The 22,514-nt window shown below is 36.2% G+C and overlaps 1 protein-coding gene across 1 annotated transcript in view; it reads right to left on the bottom strand.

Moving 5' to 3' along the window:
* The window catches only part of ROBO1 (roundabout guidance receptor 1), a gene marked incomplete at its 5' end in the record, with an annotated part of 773,404 nt that overhangs the window by 38,677 nt on the left and 712,213 nt on the right, over nucleotides 1-22,514 (bottom strand). Inside the window, 6 exon segments of the mRNA XM_082655117.1 lie at nucleotides 453-788; nucleotides 3,338-3,492; nucleotides 9,963-10,005; nucleotides 11,415-11,441; nucleotides 15,626-15,823; nucleotides 19,383-19,554. Of these exon segments, the coding sequence (XP_082511243.1) occupies nucleotides 453-788; nucleotides 3,338-3,492; nucleotides 9,963-10,005; nucleotides 11,415-11,441; nucleotides 15,626-15,823; nucleotides 19,383-19,554 (931 nt within the window).

Raw genomic sequence — 22,514 nt, 5'->3', positions numbered from 1 at the left:
CGCTTCTCCAGTTCAAGTTTAATTTAATTATTTTTCTTCAGTTTGATAAAAAAGCCATTCGTTTATATGACCATGTAGAAGCAATTATCTTCCATTCTCGAGTGGAAAGAATGGGAGAGTCTATTTATTTAAAATGTGAGGTATTGTGATGGTTGTACCTCTGCCTTATGAATAAAAGATTGTCCTGAGCCATCCCTCACCTACGATTAAATTTAAATTAATCTCAAACCATTTGAAAATAGTTATATATTATTCTAAAATCAATATTCCAAGGTTATTGTTGTGCTAATTAACTTCTTGACACTGGAAATTTTGAAACCAAAGAAATAAGAAAACCTTAGCGACCAAAGAAAGATTTCACACGCTAGTTGCAGACAAGCTTCGGCATGTAGTGCTGAAGGGTTAAGGATGCCAATACAGAAAAGGATGGGAATAAAGGCAAGGCTCTTCACCTTTGTTCAGTTTGTTTTGCTCCATGATGTTATACTGAATTGGTGCCACTTCTTGTTTCTGCTGTCCGGACGGTTTCCAGTGCTTCTCGCTGGAGTCCCCACTGCCATTGTTCATGTTGTTGCTGAGGTTTGACTGGATGAGCTGGGTGGTGGCATAAGGGGTGGGCTGCCCTGATGGATTGACAAAACGCCCATCCTTCAGATTTGGGCTATTGAAGGTTTTCATCTCATTGATTTTGTTACTAAGGTCCACATCACCATAAACAGTTGACTCAGGGAGCATCAGATTTGTTTGTTTGTTATCCAGTTGGTTGTTATAATTTGCTATACAATCAGCTATGTGCAATGGAGAGGAAAAGGAAAAAGTCATTCTGCATGGTTATTCGTTTTCAATTTCCTTGTAAGTAGTTTTGTGAGTCACAGTAAAACTGTTCTATAAAGTATAAATGGGCTTAAATATAATGAATAAAAAGGACCAAATATTCTTATGTCCTTTCTAAAGAACATAGTCAAATGTTCTTTCTAAAGAAAAATTGAGTGAATAAGAGAGGACACGTAATTTATATGGAGGCTAAATAATTCTGAATTTCTGCTAGTGTTACACAGTTTATAAATAATGCACCCAAATTAAATAATTTTCCTTTAACAGCCCAATTAATGGGAATTGCACTAAAATAATATATACATGAATATCTTTATGTGCCAACTTAACATTTTCTAGTCTGGAGTTACTGAACTATTTGAAGTTACTAGTTAAGCTTATAGGTTAAGAATCCAGACCAAAAAACAAAAAAAACAAACACCCTCTGCCCTCAGATGAAAGAACTTGAGATTTCAATATTTTATAAAATAACTCTACTCAAAAAATATGAGGAACAGAGGTAAAGTGACAGTAAATAGTGCTCAGGAGAATTTTATTAGTTTTCTCCCTTGGTCATGCAGGATAATCATTATCAGGAAAAGATGTTATGTAATCATTTTTCATGGTTTCATAATGACACCTCAAGAAGTATAAAATGACAATAATGATGGCAAAATGAATCATAGTAGCAAGGGCAATTTATCAAATAACACCTGAAATAATACCTAATATGTCTAATATTTCACTCTAATTTTTCCTTTCTTTAAATATTTGAGTGAAATAACTAATATATATATATATGTATATATATATATATATATATAGGAAATATTCAAAGCCTGTAGCTGAAAATATTCAAATAGCAGGAAAAACTTAAATCATCATTTAAAATTGAAACATTTTTAAAATAAAAAATTAGTCAAGTTATAATAGTAAAAATACCACTATTTTAATTCATAGTGGCTACAACATTAACAGGTCACCTTGAGGATAAGTTTTCAACTGGATATCCTAAAAAATGATAAATTAACACGGTCACTACTAAAGATGTAAAAATGAATATAGTTTTAAGAAAAATCTGCAACTTCTCTATCCTACTGAATTCAACTACCCTGCATTTCAACAACAAATGATCAGGGATCAGGGATATCTGATCAATCTGGCTTTTAGTAATTCTTATTTCTAATTTCTAGGTATTAAGTTTTATATAATAGTGGTTAAACAATATTTTTAATGGCAATATGGTTTTGGCAATCTCGTTTTTCTTTGCTAATCTTTCCATATGAGTAATATCCAATAGAACTCTCTCGGATGATGGACACGCTCTATTCTGCATTGTCTAACATGATAGCCACTAGCCACATGGGGTTAGCTAGCCACTTGAAATGTGGCTAGTGCAAATGAGGAACTGGATTTTAAATGGTACTTTATTAAATTTAAACTTAAATAGCCACCTGAAGCCAGAGGCTATCATATTAGACAACACAGCTCTACATATTAATTTAAATGGATATTGTCATTTTTCTTTTATTGGGCTCAGCATAATCTTTCTTTTACTTATAATTATGTGAGCACTTCTTCTAGACAACTAGGATATGGACCTCTAGAGAACATGGACTTGGTCACATGGATATGTCATTTCCATATCCATATCCAATGGAGGCTATGATTTGTTCTTTATGGTGCATCACACTTTTTACTTAAATGCCATGTCCTATTTCCCTTTTCCTTAACTCCATTTTACTTCTATAGTCATATATTTTGATTCTTTATGATTCTTTTTATATTTCCTATATTGTGAATGAACGTTAAAAGGTTTTTTGTAAGAATTATTTGTAATTTTCTGTTTTTTCCTTTGCATATTGCATATTCTACATCCGAATTTTACTGTCATGTTTTAGCATGAGATTTTAACGAGCAATTTACCACACATATTTCTGAACCAAAAAGACACAATACAAAATTAGTATTAGTATACACACCTGCAAAAGATATATATTTCTTGTATCTTAGGATTTACTAGTATACTATAAAAATCTAATTTTGAAATTCAGTTAGCTTTCATTTAAAGTTATTTATTACCACCATATAATTATTATTGTTGCTGCTATTAAAAATTTGGTTTACTCAAACTATAGATCTATTGATCTGCTTTATTCTTAAAATCTTTAAAATAAATACTATAAATAACTACAATTAAAATTATAATTACGTACATTCTCATGAAGATGAATACTTTTGTATAATTTCATTTTTCCTTATTTGCTATCTATTCTAGGATTTATATTCTCCGTTCTCCCTTTGCATACTGAGAAACATTTTTGGGTGGAGGGTGAGGTGTGGAGATATAGGGATGGAGAAAATATTTGAATCAGGCTAGTTTGCTAAACCATGGTTAATAGTTCATGAAAATGCTGATTAAATTTCATTTTCAGTTTAAGGAGAAGAAAACGAAAGTCATCTCCTCGTGGCTTGTTCCTAACAATGCCAAGCTTGCCTATCAAGCTGTCTCTGTGCCTCTAACCTGGGCGACTATACGTGGTCAGGTTACTGTCGCTGTTTCCATTGCCTGCTGTGCAACAGTTGATGGAGCACTCATTGTGATTGTTCCCAGTATTAGGCCACGTGTCTGCCAGCCATGGCTGCGTGGCAGGTTCACTGATGTTGAGAAGTCCTGGCCTAAAGAAAAAAATATGTATAAAAGCAAGTTTTATATAAGTAGCAAATGATATTTCCTATTCAGAATTCCAGAAAATTCTTCATCTCACTATGCTCACAAATAATTTGGTCAACTATGCCGAAAGATATACTAATTCCTTTTATTTTACAGACAAGGCAACTATAATGTAATGTCGGAGGCATGCCTCAGTTTATAGAGCCATTATGTTGTAAACAGTGAGACAAATATTGTACCATTTGTAATGCTCTACTCCGCCTTCAGTCACAGTGGCTAAAAATCAAACATGGAATCTAAAAAATGTGGATACTTATATTTTGTAGTGTTTTAGTAGCATAAAGAATATTCTCGTTAAGCCAGCTTGCATTTCTTAATTTTTGACCCATTAAAAAATAATGATCCTTCTCACAACTTCATTAAAAAATGGAACAAGCTTCTTTACTGAGATAAAGGATGCTTCACAGCAAGCACATTTGCATATTTTTCTTCAAAACCATGTTTCAGAGATAGTGAGTTTGGGGCTCTGTGACATTTTGCAGAGAGCCTCATCAGTGTTTCAGTGCACAGTTCTGTAAGCTTGTCAACATTTTCTGATGGTGACAATGTAAGATGCCTTAAATCCTATATAAACAAAGGAAAGCTACTGAATTAAATCTGGTAAAACGTTGTCCACTGTAAGAAATATTAGCGCTCATGTTTTTTTTTGCACGACAGATGTTAATCCTCTTTCACTGTGCATTGGGAATGCAAAGTACATCAGCAGTTATTAATGGCAGCCCTGGACCACCAGTGCCAGAGACACAGACTGAAGTCCAGGAATGGAAATCCTGAGGTCCTTTTCCAATACTGACTCCATTGGATAATCCAGCAAAAGAGGTGATACGATGCATGATGTACTGTCAGATCCACAATAAACAGACTGGCACTACAGAGTCTGCAAAGATTTTCTTCATGCTTTCATTTTCTTTGCTAAAGTGCAATAACCACACTTTCATTTACCTGGGAAGCAAGAACCTGACATTTCACTCACCATGGTTCCTATGCTGGCATACAGAGAATCAAACGAGGAAACTTTCTACGCAAATGATGGTTATTTGAGGAATAATTCACTTCCAATGAAAAATATGGATTTATAAGTTATATATCTGTATACGTATATGTATATATGTGTGTATACATATATCTGTAATAATAATGAATGTTTACCCTTTGTTTACAATGTGTGAGGCATTGTTCTGACCTTTCTATGTATTAACTCATTTAATCTTTCTAATAATCTACAGAGTAGTTACTATTATTATTCAGATTTTAAAGATTAGGAAACTGAGATACCTGAGAAAGGTTAAGAAACTTGTGCATGGGTACACAAAGTGAGCGAGTGGCAGAGCTGGGATTCAAATCCAAGGAGTCTGTCTGTAGAATCCACACGCTAAGCCAGAATACTATAAACACATATACTGGAGAGTGCTGAAATTTCCTAAAATCCTCAAACATTCTTAATAAAAGGAAGAGTGGGGTAATGTCTGAAGTCTAAACGTTCAGAATAATGCCGTTAAAACTGAATAAATTTACTATTAAAATTGTTGATAAAAATATGCTTTGAAGAGCAATGTTGCTGACCTGTTAAAATGTAAAACATTTAAATGCAAGCTGCATCACAGATACCTGGAGCTTTTGAAATCCATGTTGGTTATAGAAATTCTGCACCTAGTAGTCTATAGCTTTCCTTATTTTCTCGTGAGCTTAAAGTGTGTTATCACTTTTAAAATTATTAAAAATAAATCTCCATATTTGATACTGTAGAAATATTATAGGATGTTTGAAGTACGGGTCAAGCCTGTCTTACATGTTTCAAAAGGAATAGACAAAATTTTCATGCTACGATTCCCTCAGAAAAACACTTTTAAAAGTGAACGTTTTGATATCATCAGAGGCTGAAAAGAACTTTTCATATGTATGGGAGCTTTCCAACAGGAAGTAGGATTAACAATTCACATCCTAGCTTTCAGTTCAGACTTTTGTTTGGAATGCTAATTATCTAGGGAAGAAGGTTGAGTCATGATTACTGGCCCATAATGAATCTTAAAATGCCATGGGTATATTTCAGAGAACTCTGAGGAAGTCAAGGTCATATGTAGCTACTCTGATAAGGGTGTTAGGGTCTTTAGAAACTAACAATCTCTCAAGCTATTTTTATGCATTTAAGATGATCTAGTGTGTATGAGACAGATTTAGTTGCCCAAAAATAAGAAATGAAGCAGAAACAAAACACAGTGCTGGTTATAGTGATTAATATATGTCGGAAATATTATATAATGTTACCATATTTTATATATATAAAAATGCAACCATTTTATACATATATATCATATAACATGTTAGTTGTTATACTTTCATGCTAATATATGTGAGTTTTGTCTATTTTTTCCTTGTCTTCAAAAAGATATTATCAGGGAAAGGAAGAGACTAGGGCTCCCAAAAGCCATATTTAATTTCCAGTTTATATTAAGGGGATAGTTTTGCGTCACAAAGGAAAAGAGGACAGATGCACTTAAATAATTACGTGGCAATTACCTTCAATTCCTCTGCTCCTGTTACTCCAGACATTCCAATCACTCACTCCAAAAACAAACAAACCAACCAACCTATTTGAACTCCTAAACCACAAAATAAAATACTGATACTAAAGGGTCCAGGGGCTGGGGAAAATAGTGAAGGGGCCCAGCAGCAAGGGTTGCCTGTAGGCTGTCTCCTCTTTCTTTCGATAGCTTGAAAGAATTCTGAAGCCCAGGAAGAAGCAAGGGATAGAGCTGAGAGCCGTCAGTCCTTCAAAGAGAAGCGAGGCCTGAACTCTTTCTTTCTCACCTCCCACTGCCAGGAAATGTGCTATTGGCATTCTCGACCTGGTTAGCCTGACTTTCCTATGCCTTTCTTCAGGCTTTCTCTGCTGATTCCTGGTTTCTGCTGTGGTTTGGATTTTAACTAGGTTTTCATTGTTTGGAAGAGGAGATCGAGATGTGTGAGGTAAGGAAAACCAATGAATAGAAACAGCCACTTAAGATCCATGATCTGCCACTGGATTACACTGCAAATCCTTTGCCCTTTTTAAGTTGAGAAGAGGTCTCTTTGCTTCCCGCCATCCTCGTTTTCCCTTTTATGTGAAGAGGGAAATTCACAGTTTAGAGAACGAGGAGAGCTCTCAGGTTCTCCTTCTCTCTCAACCTTCTCCTTTATCAGAGGAAAATGTCCAGGGCCCCAAACTCTTCTCTCATCAAGGAATGAACTCAAGTCTTCTGACATTTGTTTACTCGATAACTCATCCCTTCCTTCTTTAGATACTTTTTGGTGATATCTTTCAAAGATCAATAATTCATATATTGAATTTATGGATATAATCCAATAAATTACATTTATTGCATTACAAAAATTCATGCATTTAATTATTGATTAGTAAATCACATAGCCTCTAACTCCAGGATCTCACATTCTATGGTGGGAAACAATCATTTAAGCCACGAGTTAGAAAACTATTTCTAGAAAGGATTAGAGGGCAACCATTTTAGGCTTCGTGGGACATATATTTTCTGTTTCAACTACTTAACTCTTCCATTGTGGTGGGAAAGCAGTCACAGACAATATGTAAACAAGTGAGTCTGGCTGTATCTTAATAGATCTTTATTTACAAAAACAGGTGTCAGACCAAATTCAGACCAAGAGCCATAATTTGCTGACCCCTGATATAAACAAAAGATAATTGCATTACCTCTTATTAGGTGCTTAACTGTGGTATTTATACAGCACAAAGAGTTCTTGGAGGACACAGCAGGTGAACCTCAGCCAACTAACAAGGGGAAGGGGGACACATTACGGGCTGATGTAATAAGTGCATAGAAGAGAATGCAATATTGGTGATTGGCAGGTGGGTTGACACAGTGGATTGTAGGGGGTGGCACACAGAGATATGAGGAGGGCTACAAGGCCCTAGAGGTTGTGGGTTTCACATGTTCTGTCCAGTTTGGACTTGCTATTTTAAATATGGTGTGTTCTACTGAAACTGGGATCTTCAGAAGCTCAGAGACATGATCCATATTGCATTTCAAAATTTCATTCTGGTTCCAACGGGCAAAGGGAATTAACAGGAAATAGTTGTAATGAAGGTAGATGAAGGCAGGACTGCTGGGAGCAATTTTAACAGATTAGACAAGGGACAAAAAGAGCTTGAAGTGGAACAATACAGCGACAGTGAAGGGAGAAGAAGGCAGGATCAACGAAATGCAGTAATAGATGCAAGAAAGAGGATGACTTGACATTTTGACTTAGGTGTCATTAACCACATGAGTCGGGTGATACAGTGAGGGCTCACAGAGTCTGAGATGCCTGAGGGAACCCAATGTTTAAGAGGTGGCATCAGAGAAGTGAGTACAAGAGTCTGACTCACTGTTCATTCTCTTACCACACTGGATCATGGAACACGCACAACACACATACACAGAACACACACACACATACACACACACCACACACTCACAGATGGCTAGAAAATGAGACCTCTTCCTAACGCATTCCTGTTGCTCTTACCCTGTTCTGGTTTTTCCAAAGCACTCACCAACTGCTTCTACTATAGAGTTGACTTTTGAAAAAATGTTTATTATTAATCTTCTATCTCCTCTACTAAATGTAACATTCAGAAGGACGGGAACTTTTATTGACTTTGCTCACTGATGTATCCCAGGCAACTAGAACACTGCCTGTCACATTGTAGGTATTCAATAAATAGGTGTGATGAATAAATAAATTTAAAATTGTGTATGTAACTGTCATTTTGAGCACGAACTCTAAGATCTTTATTTAACTGTTGCCTCTATAACATTCCAGCATTTTTTGTCATTTTATCTGGTAAAAAGATCATTTCTATTTGGTATTTAAAATAAATCCATTTCACTGTTATACTATTTTTACATTCAGAAGGTTAATTCTGTATGATGATTTAGCGACCTTTCCAGATGGAACTTTGTAATTTTTCAGTCCTGCTGAAGAAACGAGCATTTGGTACTGAGAGATCCCTGCCATCATTTCCTCCTTGATAATCTGGTCTACCTAGGTTGAAAATTCCTTTACAGCAGAAACTAGACATATTTTATATGTGTGCGCATGTGTGTGTGTGAGAGAGAGAGCACATCTGTGCACGTGCTCATGCACAGAGGCTGGTGCAGAACCCACAGAAGATGCTCAATAAGCATTTTCATAAGATCTGATTAATGAGAAAGCTGAAGTCTACGGTCATGAATATACACATGGAGAGAGGTGGTTATAGCATCAGGTTCCAGATTTATCCACGAGAGAATGTTCTTATGCCAGAGACTGTTTCATGAATGTCTGGGGTATGATTTAGACAGAATTGCCCCGGATGCAAAAACAGGCCCTGGTTTAATTCCTGAATCAAATGGATTTATTCCTTATGAAGACCTCCCTAGCTTTGGGGTCTTTCAGTGGCTGACTTTGTTTCACAGGTATGAAAACAGGAAGCTAGCAGCAGTACCCAGGAAAGAAAACAGTAGTGCTAATTGTCAAATTTGTACAGCATTTGCTAAAGGTGGTCAACAATTTTTTCACCACTCTTTCTTATTTTTATCTTTTCCAGTTGCAACCACATATCTAACTATACAAAGCAGGACACTCAATAAGTTAACTGAATTTGAATTAGAAAATGGTTCTGGTCAAAAGGTTTTTTTTCTTACACCTTAAGCTAGAGGTTACTGTTTTTGAAAAGAAAAAATTATCATAGAAAATCCTGAAGCTTGACTCATGTAACTTATACCTTCTTTCAGCCCCTTTCAGCCGTCTGTCACATCAATTTGTGGTTTCTCTGTGAATATATTAAAGTTCACTGAATAATAATTACCAAAAAATCATAAATGTAGGATTGAGGTTCATTTTAATGAGAGGGAAGAAAAAAAAATCCTCCGTGTTAACAAGCTACCTAGATTCTCCTTTTATTTCAACATATTTTCCGGCAAATGGAGACTGAACTATGTTGAATTCATAACAAGAACAAACAAACAGACATAAACTACAACAACTTATGAGCCAATGCTGTGTTCAGCAGGTTTCCAAATGAACACTTTTTCTTTGATAGTATCTGTTAACTAGCTATATTTCTTAATCTTCATAAATGCCATCGCTTAATTACTTTAACTCCTTTAATCATCTGCTATATCAGCAAGTCTGTCTTTCCCGGTTAAAGTGCTCCCTCTGGCGTTCACTGACTAAGATGCAACAGCTCCAATCAAGTGCATTTGTGTGTAAACAAGCTTGGCTCCACAGCACAACAGAATGGAGTATTTCCGAGATATTTAAACAAATTTCACCTTTAAGTTAAACCTTTTAAGCAAAGAAAGTGATCTCATCGATGAAGACAAGAAGAAATACCTGGAATTCCCCTGAGAATCTACAAAACAAGCAGGATAGTTACCTCCCTCCACTGCTCACAGCTTCGCCTCCTCTCTGATAAGTTACTGGAATGTTACCAAAAAAAAAGGAACAATTAATAGACATGTTTGTGTTTATATATCAAAAGCTATGACATTCATGAGCATATTTCTAGAATGGCATGTTTTCTTCCTTTCTACTTAGAAGCATTGCAAAAATTCATCACAGGAAATAGATTTCCAATTCAACTAGTATTTTTTTAAGATGGTACAGAATTAGATATAAGTTATTTTTATTCTCTTTACGTGCCAACAAGGTTGAAAACTAAGCAGAAGCCAACTTCAGTTCACTCTTATTAACTATAACTATTACACGTTTGTACATTCACATTCCCATAGATTCCAATTTTGAATTTATTATTTTCATGTAATTTCATGATTTTATGTAAGTGGAATCTTAAATTTGGGAAGAAAAAAACCTACCAGACCATTTCCCCAGAAATACGAGTACCAGTAAGACAAAGATAAACGTTAAAATAAACCTTCTTTCTCTCCACACACAAAGATGTATGCCAAGTTGTGACTAGTAATGAATGCAATCTAGTTTTTACTGTGGCTTGTGAAAACCCTTCTCAATGTATTTTCATCAGACATGTATACATATTGAAAATATATTTTAATGCTCTTGAAAGCATCCTCGGCTTAATAAATTATGGGTATAAAATTTAGCCATAACAGAAAAAGATTTGCACATAGTCAGGCAAGGGGTTAAGGATATTAGCGTTTCTGTAAATACAGACCCATTTTCTAAGGAGAAATATGGTTCTAAAAGCTGCTAAATTCTGCTACTTAGAAGAACTCCAAACTGGGAGTCTGTTAAGGAGAGATAAGTACTCCCAGTGATTATAATAACTGGATTAAAACCGAGGAGGAAAGGCTACAGGTACATCTTTTACTAGAGGTGAATCGAAAGAAGAGGACCCACTTTGAAAGAAACTGAATGGAATGGAATCTTAGTGCTCGGACTTAAGGCAAATGACAAGTTTTATCTTTCACATGTGCTGGATATTTTGGTTACCTTTAAGAATGTTGATTGTACGGATAGAGAATTGCAAGGGAGAGAAATTTTTGTTTGAAAACCTGAAAGCTTAAGTTAAGGGAAAAAAATGCACTGCCAAGTCTGAAATAATCAATGTGATCATTAGCATATTAAATCATGCTGAGGGTAGAAACAGTGTGTCCATCTAATGAAACACATGCAAACAAGGCTAAGATGCAATGCGGAGTCACGAATAAGTAACGGCATTGAAGGAACGACAGGCAACACCAACCATTTCTACTTCAGGTGCATGCCTGGCCTGAGTAAATGTACTGTCTTCCATTGTAAGTCCTTTCCCCCCAGCTTACTGCAGAAAATGAAATAAAAACAGGAACACAATAGTACAACACATGCCAAACTAACAAAGAAAAGGAGGGGGGTAAGCGCAAATATATACCTGTTGGTGTGAAGGTAAAAGACGGGACTGAAAAATCAAAACAAAATATAAACCAGTTATTAAGCTGAAGAGAGAAAGGGAACATATCACATTAGTATAAATCAAGCAGACAGCTGAACATAAAACAAATGTAAATAACTAGGCCAGTAGTTCTGACACTCTGATATATGAATAAAACCAAATCTGAGGTTAAAAAAGAAGCTTGTCTCTGAGGTACCATTTTGAAGGGTCTGACGTTCTAGGACGGGAGGGGGTGGGGATTGTGCTGGGTTAGCCTGCAAATGACCCCTGCATTTAGTAATAGAGATTTAGCTCATGGCTTTAGTACAAACAGGAGTCCTCTACTATTAATCATTTCCAAACATTGGATAATGGGTTCTTAAACAAGTATTACCAGGGTCTTGCCTAAACCTTATCTAGAAATCTTAAAGTAAAGGCTTATTAAAGTGGGCTAACTAATAGGTGCATTTAAGTATTCATCATCGAAAGAGAGACAGAGGGAAGGAGACAGAGAGAAAGATAGAAAGACAAAAAGCGAAAGAAAGAAAGAGAGAGAGGGAGGGAGGGAGGAGGTGGGAAGAAAAAGAAAGAAAGAAGGAGAGAGAAAGAGAAAGAAAGAAAGAAAGAAAGAAAGAAAGAAAGAAAGGGGGGAAGAAAGAAAGAAAGAAAGGAAAAAGTAAGAAAGGGAAGGAGGGAGGAAGGAAGGAAGAGAAGGGGAAAGGGAAGGAGGAAAGGAGGGAAAGAAAGAAGGAAAGAAGGAAGGAAGAAAGGAAGGCAGCAAGCAAAGAAAGAACTGGAACAAAAAAACCCATAAAACTGAATTGTTTCACTGCCAAGAAATGCCTGATACTTATCATATAAACAGTGTAATGCTACATTTTTATCATGATAGAAATTTGTGAATGGACAGGAAAAATGGGGAGCTTTAAACTTTAACTTCTCTATTATAGTTTACACTTAGAAGCTTCCTAGAAGTAGGTTGAGCATTTTTTTTTAAATACCACACCAAAAGCTAAACAATAGAACAATAATGCCCCTCTGAAAACCTTCACCCTGCAGTTATAAATCTTAATCCAATCAATAATGCCTGAAATTGAACTGCAGACCTCAAAAGTAGCAGCCTTGCCTCTGCCACTTTTCCTATCTTCTCTCATTCCTGGGTGTTGGATAACACCACAGCTATTTCCATGTCATTTCATAGAGGGAGGAGGCTGACATTTTTTCCAAGCTCTTCACGTTAATTTAAAGTAAACACTGCTCTGGTAAAGAAAGCAAGGAAATCTACATTACTTCCTTGTAGACTAAAATTTGCTTTTAAGAAATCCTTAATACACACAAACTAGAATGTTGATTACTTATCACGGATCAAAAAGCTGCCACTTCACATTTGAACTTCTCCGAGAAATTTACTTGAAGATTAGAGCACTGGGGTTGCAAATTCAAATGCCGTAGCATCCTTTACAACTGTCACTTCTTACCAAACCATTTTATTTCTGAGCGTACTAGGAGGAACAAAAACAAAACCCTCAATGCTGGGGATCCAGTTTATACACTGGGCTTCCTTTGCTGCACAGCGGTCTCTGTCTTAGGAATTCTACTGTGTCTTCTTTCAGTCAGGTCTTTTCAGAGAGTCAAAGTAATTTAGCTACAATCAAAAATTCAGAGCCATAGTAACTAGTCCTCATAAAAAATAATAAAGAGGTACATTTGAAAGTAAAGCTACTCGAGCAAGAATGCAGTGCCTGAACATTAATTTGCAATCAAAAGGACACAGGCAAAAAAGGAAAGGTCCCCGTCAGTATTCCTAGCCCACTGCTAACCTCAGTTTAAGGAATTGAAGAAGAGATGAAAAGAGTTCTGTCTAAATGAATTTTTTACAGCTTGTACACCAAAGGACAACTTAATTCTCAAAGCTTCCAGTAATAAAATAGACTCCCGCTACGTATGTGGACAAGGGGTACGAGCAGAGGGCACACCTCCGGATAAATGTAGGGGGGAAATGATAAAAATGCTCACTATTACCCGAAAGTCACACTCTGGTTTGATGGTTTATAGGTCAACAGCCTATTGATTTCTTTAAAATATTTCACTTCCTTTTTTCTTAGAATTACCAGCATTGTTCTGGGCACAGACAATTTAAGATTTCAGGATGCACTTTTCAAAACTGCATACAACCAGAATTATGAAAAAGTGCTAACACGGCAAAGTGAGGAAAGCAGAATCGAATGCTCACCAATTACATTTGTAATTATGTTCTATGAGTTCTGCTTAAACACAAGCTAGTTAAAAGGACGATGATATTAGTTTAACAGGTTTTGCAGAAAGAGCACATAGGCATTTGCCGGCATGCTTAAAGTACATTAGTAAAAGAAAAGAAACATTTCAGAAGGGGAGAGGGTTTCATGTCACATATTTAGATTTCAAGACAAGAGAGAGCATTCAATTGTTACAACTACACAGCTATCAGACTTCATGGCAATAAAAAATACAGGATTCCTGGGGAATTCAGGAGACTCTACGTCTAGACGTTAATTAGTCACTTTTCTTCATTCAAATGGGATTTCAAACACACAACTCCCAACAGCCTGCCCCTGCCCGGCTTCACAACACACAGACACCCACAAACCCCTTCTCTGCCTTGGTTTTCAGTCAAAGGTTTTATACGGTAACACGTGTGCCTGACATTGATCTACTTTGTATACGTAACGAGCAACCAGTCTCTCTGCGGTAACCTCCCAGCCCTCGTTTTCCATTTCACAGGCAGGGATACTGACATTTTGCTTTATCTCTGCATAGGACACATATCTGAAAAAGACATATTTAAGGATGATAACACTAAGGTGAACGTAGGTACACGAAGAGATTGCTGTGGAGCCACGGACAGGAGGCACATTCATGGATTTCCACAGTGTGGGTGATGAATTTGTGTTGACTCTTGGCAAGACACCTTGGGACCAAGGGCACAAATATTTTAAGACTGTTGTCCCAGACTGTTTTACAAGCGTACAGGGATATTCAAGAGAACTTTTCATTGAGAAGAGGTCTAGCTAGCACTAACAAATTCTGACTTTGCCATATCATTGATCAGAGAAATGACTTGGCCAAGCCACGCAGGAAATGTTCACTTAGGAAATATGTAGACAATTTTTTTTAAAGGGTGGTGATGGTGCAGGGAGGTATGTGTTTACTGGTCATCCTCTTTAAATTTGCTTTGCAGCAAAAGTGTTATCTTAGACGTTAAGTGTGGACCCTATAACTAGCATGAGTGTATAATTTGCCATCCAAAAACGAGGACAATTTTAAGAGCCAAAGGAGCACTGTAAATAATTTAGTTGGACTAAAGACATAAATTGGGACGGTGGCCTGAAAACTGGGACTTACAATCACCCTGCCTTAGAGCCCAGATCTGATGCCCAGAGCGGATGAAGCTATTTGAGGAGGGAAAGGCAAAAGGATTATCTATCTGATAGTGTTAACAACCTCATCACAAAACATAAAATACAAACCACCAACCTACAGACTTCGAGAATATGTGGTAAAAATGTCTGTGAAATCCTTAGCATATTTGGCTCGTCCATAAAGTTGTAAACAATTGCAGCTAAATAAACGTTCTCTTCTAAACTGTAAACACATTTTTAACAAATCATCATCACCCATTAACAGTATACATATTCAGCTCTGCAACTTTAAATTTAACAATAAAAAAGTTCTAAACCTCCTCTCTCTGAAAACTGAAGCACATTTATCAAGAAACTATTTTATAAATAATCAGAAATAATCGGAAATATCATTATTTATAAATAATCTCTTTAGCTTTACAAAGGGCAACAACACGCCCTTTAAAGTTGTGTGACAGTCCAAAGCTTGTATTTATAATTCCCGTGACAAGGAGATTAAAAAGTTTCCTCCAGAATATAAAGTAATTCCCTAAGAGAACAAGGGAGTGGTATCGCAACGAAGTGTAGACCTACCCTGGTGAAATATATTTTAAAGGAACTGGGCCTGAAACTGATAAGCCTATTTGTAGTACTGATACTCAAGAGGAGGTTATACCTAGACACTGCAATAAAATAAAAGCACTTTTGAAGATCTTTATATATTAAAATAATTTCATATAGGATATGCGTAATCATGAATAACTTGGAGTCACAGATTAAAATGAAGAGTTATGTAAACACAGTAAAATATGGAAAGCTTAGGAAAGCTAATACCTTTTCTGATACCCGCATAAGTACTAGTCAGCCCATTTCTCTTCTTCCGGTGTCGGTAGAGCCAGATGCTAAAAACCATAAGGATGATCCAGCAGGCTGCCCCAATTCCTGCGATGAACGCTGGCTGCTTCACAACGTCTGAGATCTGCTGAGCAAGGCTGACTTGGTCTTCAGGTGACACGGGGTTTCCATGAGAATCTGAAAAGCCGTCTTTGGGTTAATTTGGGTGTAAAACTCAATGAGACAATGAAAAAAAATTGTGTGTGTGTGTGTGTGTGTGCGTATCTCCCCTCCTCTCACCCTTGAATAGTCTAAGATGCTTAACTGCCTCAGAAACATATTGTTTGAAACTATGTTTAGAAGGGTCTATAAAAATTCAGAATCGTTGGGCTTCCCTGGTGGTGCAGTGGTTGGGAGTCCGCCTACCGATGCAGGGGACGCGGGTTCGTGCCCCGGTCTGGGAGGATCCCGCGTGCTGCGGAGTGGCTGGGCCTGTGGGCCATGGCCGCTGAGCCTGCGCGTCCGTCTGGAGCTTGTGCTCCGCAGCGAGAAGGGGCCACAGCAGTGAGAGGCCCGTGTACCGCCAAAAAAAAAAAAAATCAGAATCATTAATAAAAAGACAATGAAAAATTAAAATCATGTTACCATTGAAAGAACTATGAAAAATCTTTCTTTTAAAATAATGAACATGGCCAGCAATAGCTATAAGAACGTTCATTAAATATGGGCAAGAATTATCAAGTGTTATGAATAGTCAAAAAGTCTCCTGTTTTCTGTCAGCTATTTTGATTCAAGAATTAAAAATTGATAGAATTTATTGCTATTCTCGGAGCAACTAAGCCCATGCACCACAACTACTGAGCCCGTGTGCCACAACTACTGAAGCCCGTGCATTTGACTCTGAAAATGTTCTGCTAACACCACCTGCTTTAAAGTAGAAACATTTGTTTCAGTCCAAAACTCTATTTTTTTCCAAGAAAAATAATTGGTATAACTCATTAGTTATGAATAACATTTCTCAAACAGAAAAAAAATGCTTACTGATTATTTTTTCTTATTAAATGACATTGCATCCTGTTAAAACACTGGCAGGTAAAATAAGTAGCATTCAATGGCTAAGGAAACAGTCTTAGGAAAATAGCACCCCTTTCTACGTAAAAAGGCTAAATTGCTACTCATGTTGTGCATGCGTGTGTTTTTTTGTTTGTTTTTTTTTTGTTTTTTTTGCAGTACACGGGCCTCTCACATTGTGGAGCACAGGCTCCAGACGCGCAGACTCAGCAGCCATGGCTCACGGGCCCAGCCGCTCCGCGGCATGTGGGATCTTCCGATACCGGGGCACGAACTTGTGTCCCCTGCATCGGCAGGCAGACTCTCAACCACTGCACCACCAGGGAAGCCCATGCGTGTGTTTTTTATTTGCTTTTTTCTTGAACAGAATTCCAGATTTCATTCTATGGAGGGTCAAGTCTGAAAAACCTATTTTCACAAGCAGTTGTCGTCACCTGCCTTCAACTGTTTGTTGACTGAAAGTTTTATTTCATGTTCCAGACTCTTTTATCTATGGTTATCCTACAAGCACCTCATCCTCTGAAAGTTCACCAAGCTGACTCTTCTTTTTATTTCTACTACACCCTTTGTATCTGCTAGGTTTATAGATTTCATGGTTATTTGTGCAAGGTTAAGTTGGGTAGCTTCAGATTTTATGCAGACAGCCAAGAGAGGTTCCATGCAGACGACCAGATGGGCTTAACAGAATAAAGTGTGGTGTGACTAATGAATTAAAATGGCCTCTCTGTACCTCAGTCTTTGTCTCACTGCAGCTGAGGCTATATTAAGATACGGAAAATTGGAACACATCTATAATTTCAAGAAAACCAATTTGACCCTTAAATCCCATGATTTAAATCTTAAATAAATAAAATTACACATGGTCCTTTTTCTAATTCATATTTGAAAACCCAGTACTGAAAGTCATATATTATACAAAATAAGTAAATGACATGACAATGTATAAGGTCATCACCATGTAACTTTTAATTTCAGTTTTAATAAGTTAATACTGACTTTTCACAAAACTAGGCAACTATTTGAGTAAAAAGATCTATGTTCAGACTATTTCCCCCCATACCTTAGATAACGTTGTCACAGATGCATCAAGCAATTTTTAAACATAGTTTTCGGTATCGCCTAAAAATTTTGGAATAAATGAACCAGAAATAAACCATGAAGCTCTTTTTGCTTAAAAGTTGTGTATATTATAATCTCTGTTGAAAAAAAAAGTGCTCGTTGTAAAAGATAATCCAAAAATCAAATTCTGGCCAGTGGCTGTGGCAGAAGCAGCCAGCTCTCCACTAAAGACGTGAATTGTACTCTCATAGCATAGAGTTGTTGGGAGGTAGCTCCCTAGCCAGTTACTTGATTTTGCAGTGTTGCCATTCATCTGTTTGGAATCACAAGACTAAGCTCTGTGCAGCAGTGATGTGCACCATTTCCAGACATGTGCCATTTAAACCCTCCTCCACACTATGTGTTTCTTTTCTTCCTTTCTTCTGGCCCAGGGTCAACCTTGGAAGCCCCGTGTTAAAGAAGGGACGCCTCATCAGCCTGTGACCCTCCATAGCTACAACCATTGGACTTCAGGTAGACTTTATTATATTACACTCCAGAAGTTCTGCAAGTGTTATCTGTTACAGCGGGTAGCAGTCTTAACACTGGAACATCAATAGCTGTTTCCAAATTGAATGCAAAGTTCATTACGTACAGCAACAAAGTTTATTCACAGTGGAATGCTTCTTAATTTTGTTCTGAAATAATTTCTAAGATGTCATCAATATTATCAACATGCAACAGTACTATATACTTATTTGTGATATATAAAGATTCATGTATCTGATTCATCTTCATAATTTAGCAACTGGCATGAAATATTACTAATGCTTAACTTGTGATGTGAAAGGAACAAAGTTGACTATATACTTCTTAGTATCTTAATTTAAATATCACCTCTTAATATCTGACCCTTTTCTCTCCCCTTTCCATTTATAATTTTGGTGCTGTTTTTTTGTTGTTTGTTTCAGATTTTACTGGTAACCAATAAATTTGAATTTTATGTTCATGCCACATTGTCTATCATGAAGTGTGGTAACTAAGGCTTCTGTCAGGTTTTTGTGTTTCTTTTTTATTCATCTAACCACTTTTGAAGCACACATTGCATTTTTAACTTTCTAAGTAATTAGCATATGTCATATTCCAATGCTCTTTTACATCTCAATTTATCTTTTTTGTTATCAAAAGCAATACAATTTTAAAGACACATAAATGGTGAATATAAATTACATATTGCTGTAAACTTCCAATACCTAGTTTAAGTTATTTCTTTTTAAACCCAAACCGCTGTAAGTTCCATGCAGGTGCAGACTGCATCTTTCCTGTTCCCTGAGGCATCCTTGTTGCTCAATTAATAGTATTTATTGAAAAGATGAAAAAAATTCAATAGGACAGGATTAGGATGACACAATACTGACAGCCTTTTGCTTAAAATATCATTTAAAAATGTGTGCTTGGATAAGTTTAAATTCAGTTGTGATATTATAGATAGGTAAAATAAAGCTAACACCGTCATTTTCATAATTCTATTGCCACATTCCATAGCCTATTCAACTTGCAATGGTTGGCTCCACTATATACCAAAAAGAAAAGCAGGACAGTGGGTACACTGATATGTCTTTCAAACCAGATCTGTACTGGCACTCACCTAACTGGATGAACTGTGGCTCACTCTTCACCCCGGCTCCCGCCCCAGTGCTGGCTGCCACCTCTACGCTATACCGGATCCCAGGAACCAGTGAGGGAATAACCACAGAAAAGGTGGAACCATCTACTGTCTTGTTTATATGGTATCGAGTTTCATTGCCCAGACACCAAACCTATAAGAAGAACACAACAAATTATGTAAGTTAATGCAAAGATCAGCACTGTGGTTTTAGACTTAGACAGAGTTCAGACCTATCATGAACCTAATGTAGGAAGTTTCAAAAGTAATTTTTCCCCTGGATCTAGTTCTGAGAAGACTCTTCTAGTCAAACCTAGTAGTACCTTAGTAGTACCTTAAAGGCCTCCTTGAACTTTCTTATATACTTTTAAAGGATTATACCAGGTGATTCTATAAAAGTTTCTACAAAGGATTATATCAGATGATTCTACAAATGATTCTACCAAGACCCTGGTTCTTAACCTTATCATCAGGACTTTTTTGTTTTTTTTAACACCTAGAAATTATATGCCAGGAAAAAATAAAAGGAACTTGCAAAAAGCTGTATACATCTAGATAAAGAACAATAACTTACCTATTATCATTCAGTATTTGCATTCCTACTATGGACTTGCATAATACTAGCTGACCAGATATCACAAAACAAAAATGAGTAGGAAACTCTGTGTCTAATACTTTACTTCAACAGTTCTCTAGATAAAATTCCCTGGTGCTGTCACAGTCCCATCACCTTTCATGTCAAAATCGAGAAACAGTTGATTTAAAAAGAGAGAGCTTCTGAATAATCTAAAGTATCTTGGCATAAACATGGTTTTTAAAAATAAAACTGAACATAAAGAATAAGGATCATTCTAGGATTTATTCCACCTATGGTAGGTTGAAAATGAAAGAAAAATCTGAAAGAAACATAGCACTGAAAAGAAAAATGAAAGAAACATAGCACTCTGATCTTGTATTTACAGTAATTTAAATTAGCCTTTAATAACATACATAAGATCATAAAGAATAACAATACATATTTGATTTAAAAGAAAAATATTCTCCTAATAAGAAAATTATTGTATGTCTCATTAACTTTTGTTTTTTTCCCGGTACGTGGGCCTCTCACTGTTGTGGCCTCTCCTGTTGCGGAGCACAGGGCTCCGGATGCGCAGGCTCAGCGGCCATGGCTCACGGGCCCAGCCGTCGGCATGTGGGATCTTCCCGGACTGGGGCACGAACCCGTGTCCCCTGCATCGGCAGGTGGACCCTCAACCACTGCGCCACCAGGGAAGCCCGTCTCATTAACTTTGATATTTGTGGTAGGAAATTATTTTCAGGAAATTAAGATTTCTGAACTATGCTATAATCCTTAATTTAAATGTCACTAACAGATTATTTAATTATTAGAGTGATCTTTTGCAATGTTATAGAGCTTGAATATGATGCATGACAGTATTTGGACTCAGGTTCTATAAGAAAATGATCCATGGAGTAGTAAAACATGCTCTATATTCTTTACGATGTCCTTAAGCAAGGTGTAGGATTAGGTTCAAGTAGCCTATTGTCTAAACTGTAACAGGAAATGGGATTTCAAATAAATCTAAGAGTGTCAGTGTCCTCTATCACACGGGCAAGAGCCTTTAATTTTTTTTCTTTGAAAGTTAATATTATTTTAATATAATTTCAATGCATAATACCAACAAATGGTCAGACTCTATACCAGGGTCTGACCATTTGGAAATAAAGAGTCCTTTGTGATTTTTTCTCCCTCAATTACATTACACAGCTGAACCAAAGCCACAAACTGATTTTGTACCAGTCAATCAGGTTGTGAAAGGCATTTTATTATTTTAAATTGACCATGAAGTTAAGTGAAATCCACCCTTTCACATTTCTTTAGGAGAGAAATGAGTTTTGACTCTTAGGGGAAAATGCCTACATTACACAATTTCGCTTAAGAGCTGAGACATCGCCGCATTTTATATGCTTGAAAATCTCTATGACGGTTTATTTTTCTGGACTGAACCATAGCACCCCATCACTTCCCAGTCTTGAAATAACCTTGAAACTCATGAGAAGGCACTTGAAAGTGTAGAGACTCTTACCTTTTAATGACTCAATTACAGTAGAAGATCTATTTGAAATACCCTAAAATATCCACAGCACATTTATGGCAGTATTTTAAATACTTTAAAAATATGTTGCCCTTTTAAAGTACATGCAACTGTCATACAGAGGTTTTAGTTTGTTTTTAAAAATCATTTAAAAATAAACTGTTATACCTAAAATTGAGCTCAGTATATTTGGTCATTGTACAAATTAATTTGGTACTCAAAAGTACACTTATGATCTTTATTTGGGTTTTATCCAAAAGTGCACAACAGAATCACCTGGAAAGATCTACCAAAGTATATATGCAAGGGCCTTATTAGACTTGCTGAATCAGAATCTCTGAAAATGGTGGCCAGGCACCTATATTTGGAAAATGATTCCATAAGTGATTCTGATGTTAGCATATAACTACCTGTAGAAGGTAAATGTGCTCACCTTCTTAGCATCAGTTTCATATCAATAAACATATATAAATTTTTACATATATGAGATAATTTACAAAGTATCATAATTTAGCTAGTAACTAGAAAAATACTGAGGTATAATGGACATATATACTGAAATATATATGCATATATTTCAGTGTCTATAGAAATACATGTTTTACAGTTAAAAGTCTTCTAGTATGTAGTGTGTTTACATAAGTGTTGAAAAAATACACATAAAATTTACTCTCTATTGAGATTTCCCTAATTCAATCTATCGTTTATTCATTTATCATAGCTCATTAAAACTGTGCTTTAATGTATATTCATTAACAGGATAAATCTCATGTTCTTAATTTTTATTGTACCTTGGCATGCTTGAAAATATTTGCTGGAGATGAATCTATATAAGCCTCTCTAAATTCAATGATTAGAGCTGATAACTTCACAGGTAAAAATAATTATTCAGAATCACTGGATTACATTACTTGACAATACATCACATGTTTAAAAAATTCATTTAAATATATACAGAAGTTTATAATTGAATTTCCTCTGAGACATAAAATTTTGTTTAGAGATGAAAACAAGGTTT

The sequence above is a fragment of the Grampus griseus genome, assembly GCF_964374135.1.
Source record: "Grampus griseus genome assembly, chromosome: 5".
Classification (NCBI taxonomy): Eukaryota; Metazoa; Chordata; class Mammalia; order Artiodactyla; family Delphinidae; genus Grampus; species Grampus griseus.
The sequence above is the reverse complement of the archived record's forward strand: the minus strand, read 5'-3'. Positions and strand labels throughout refer to the sequence as shown.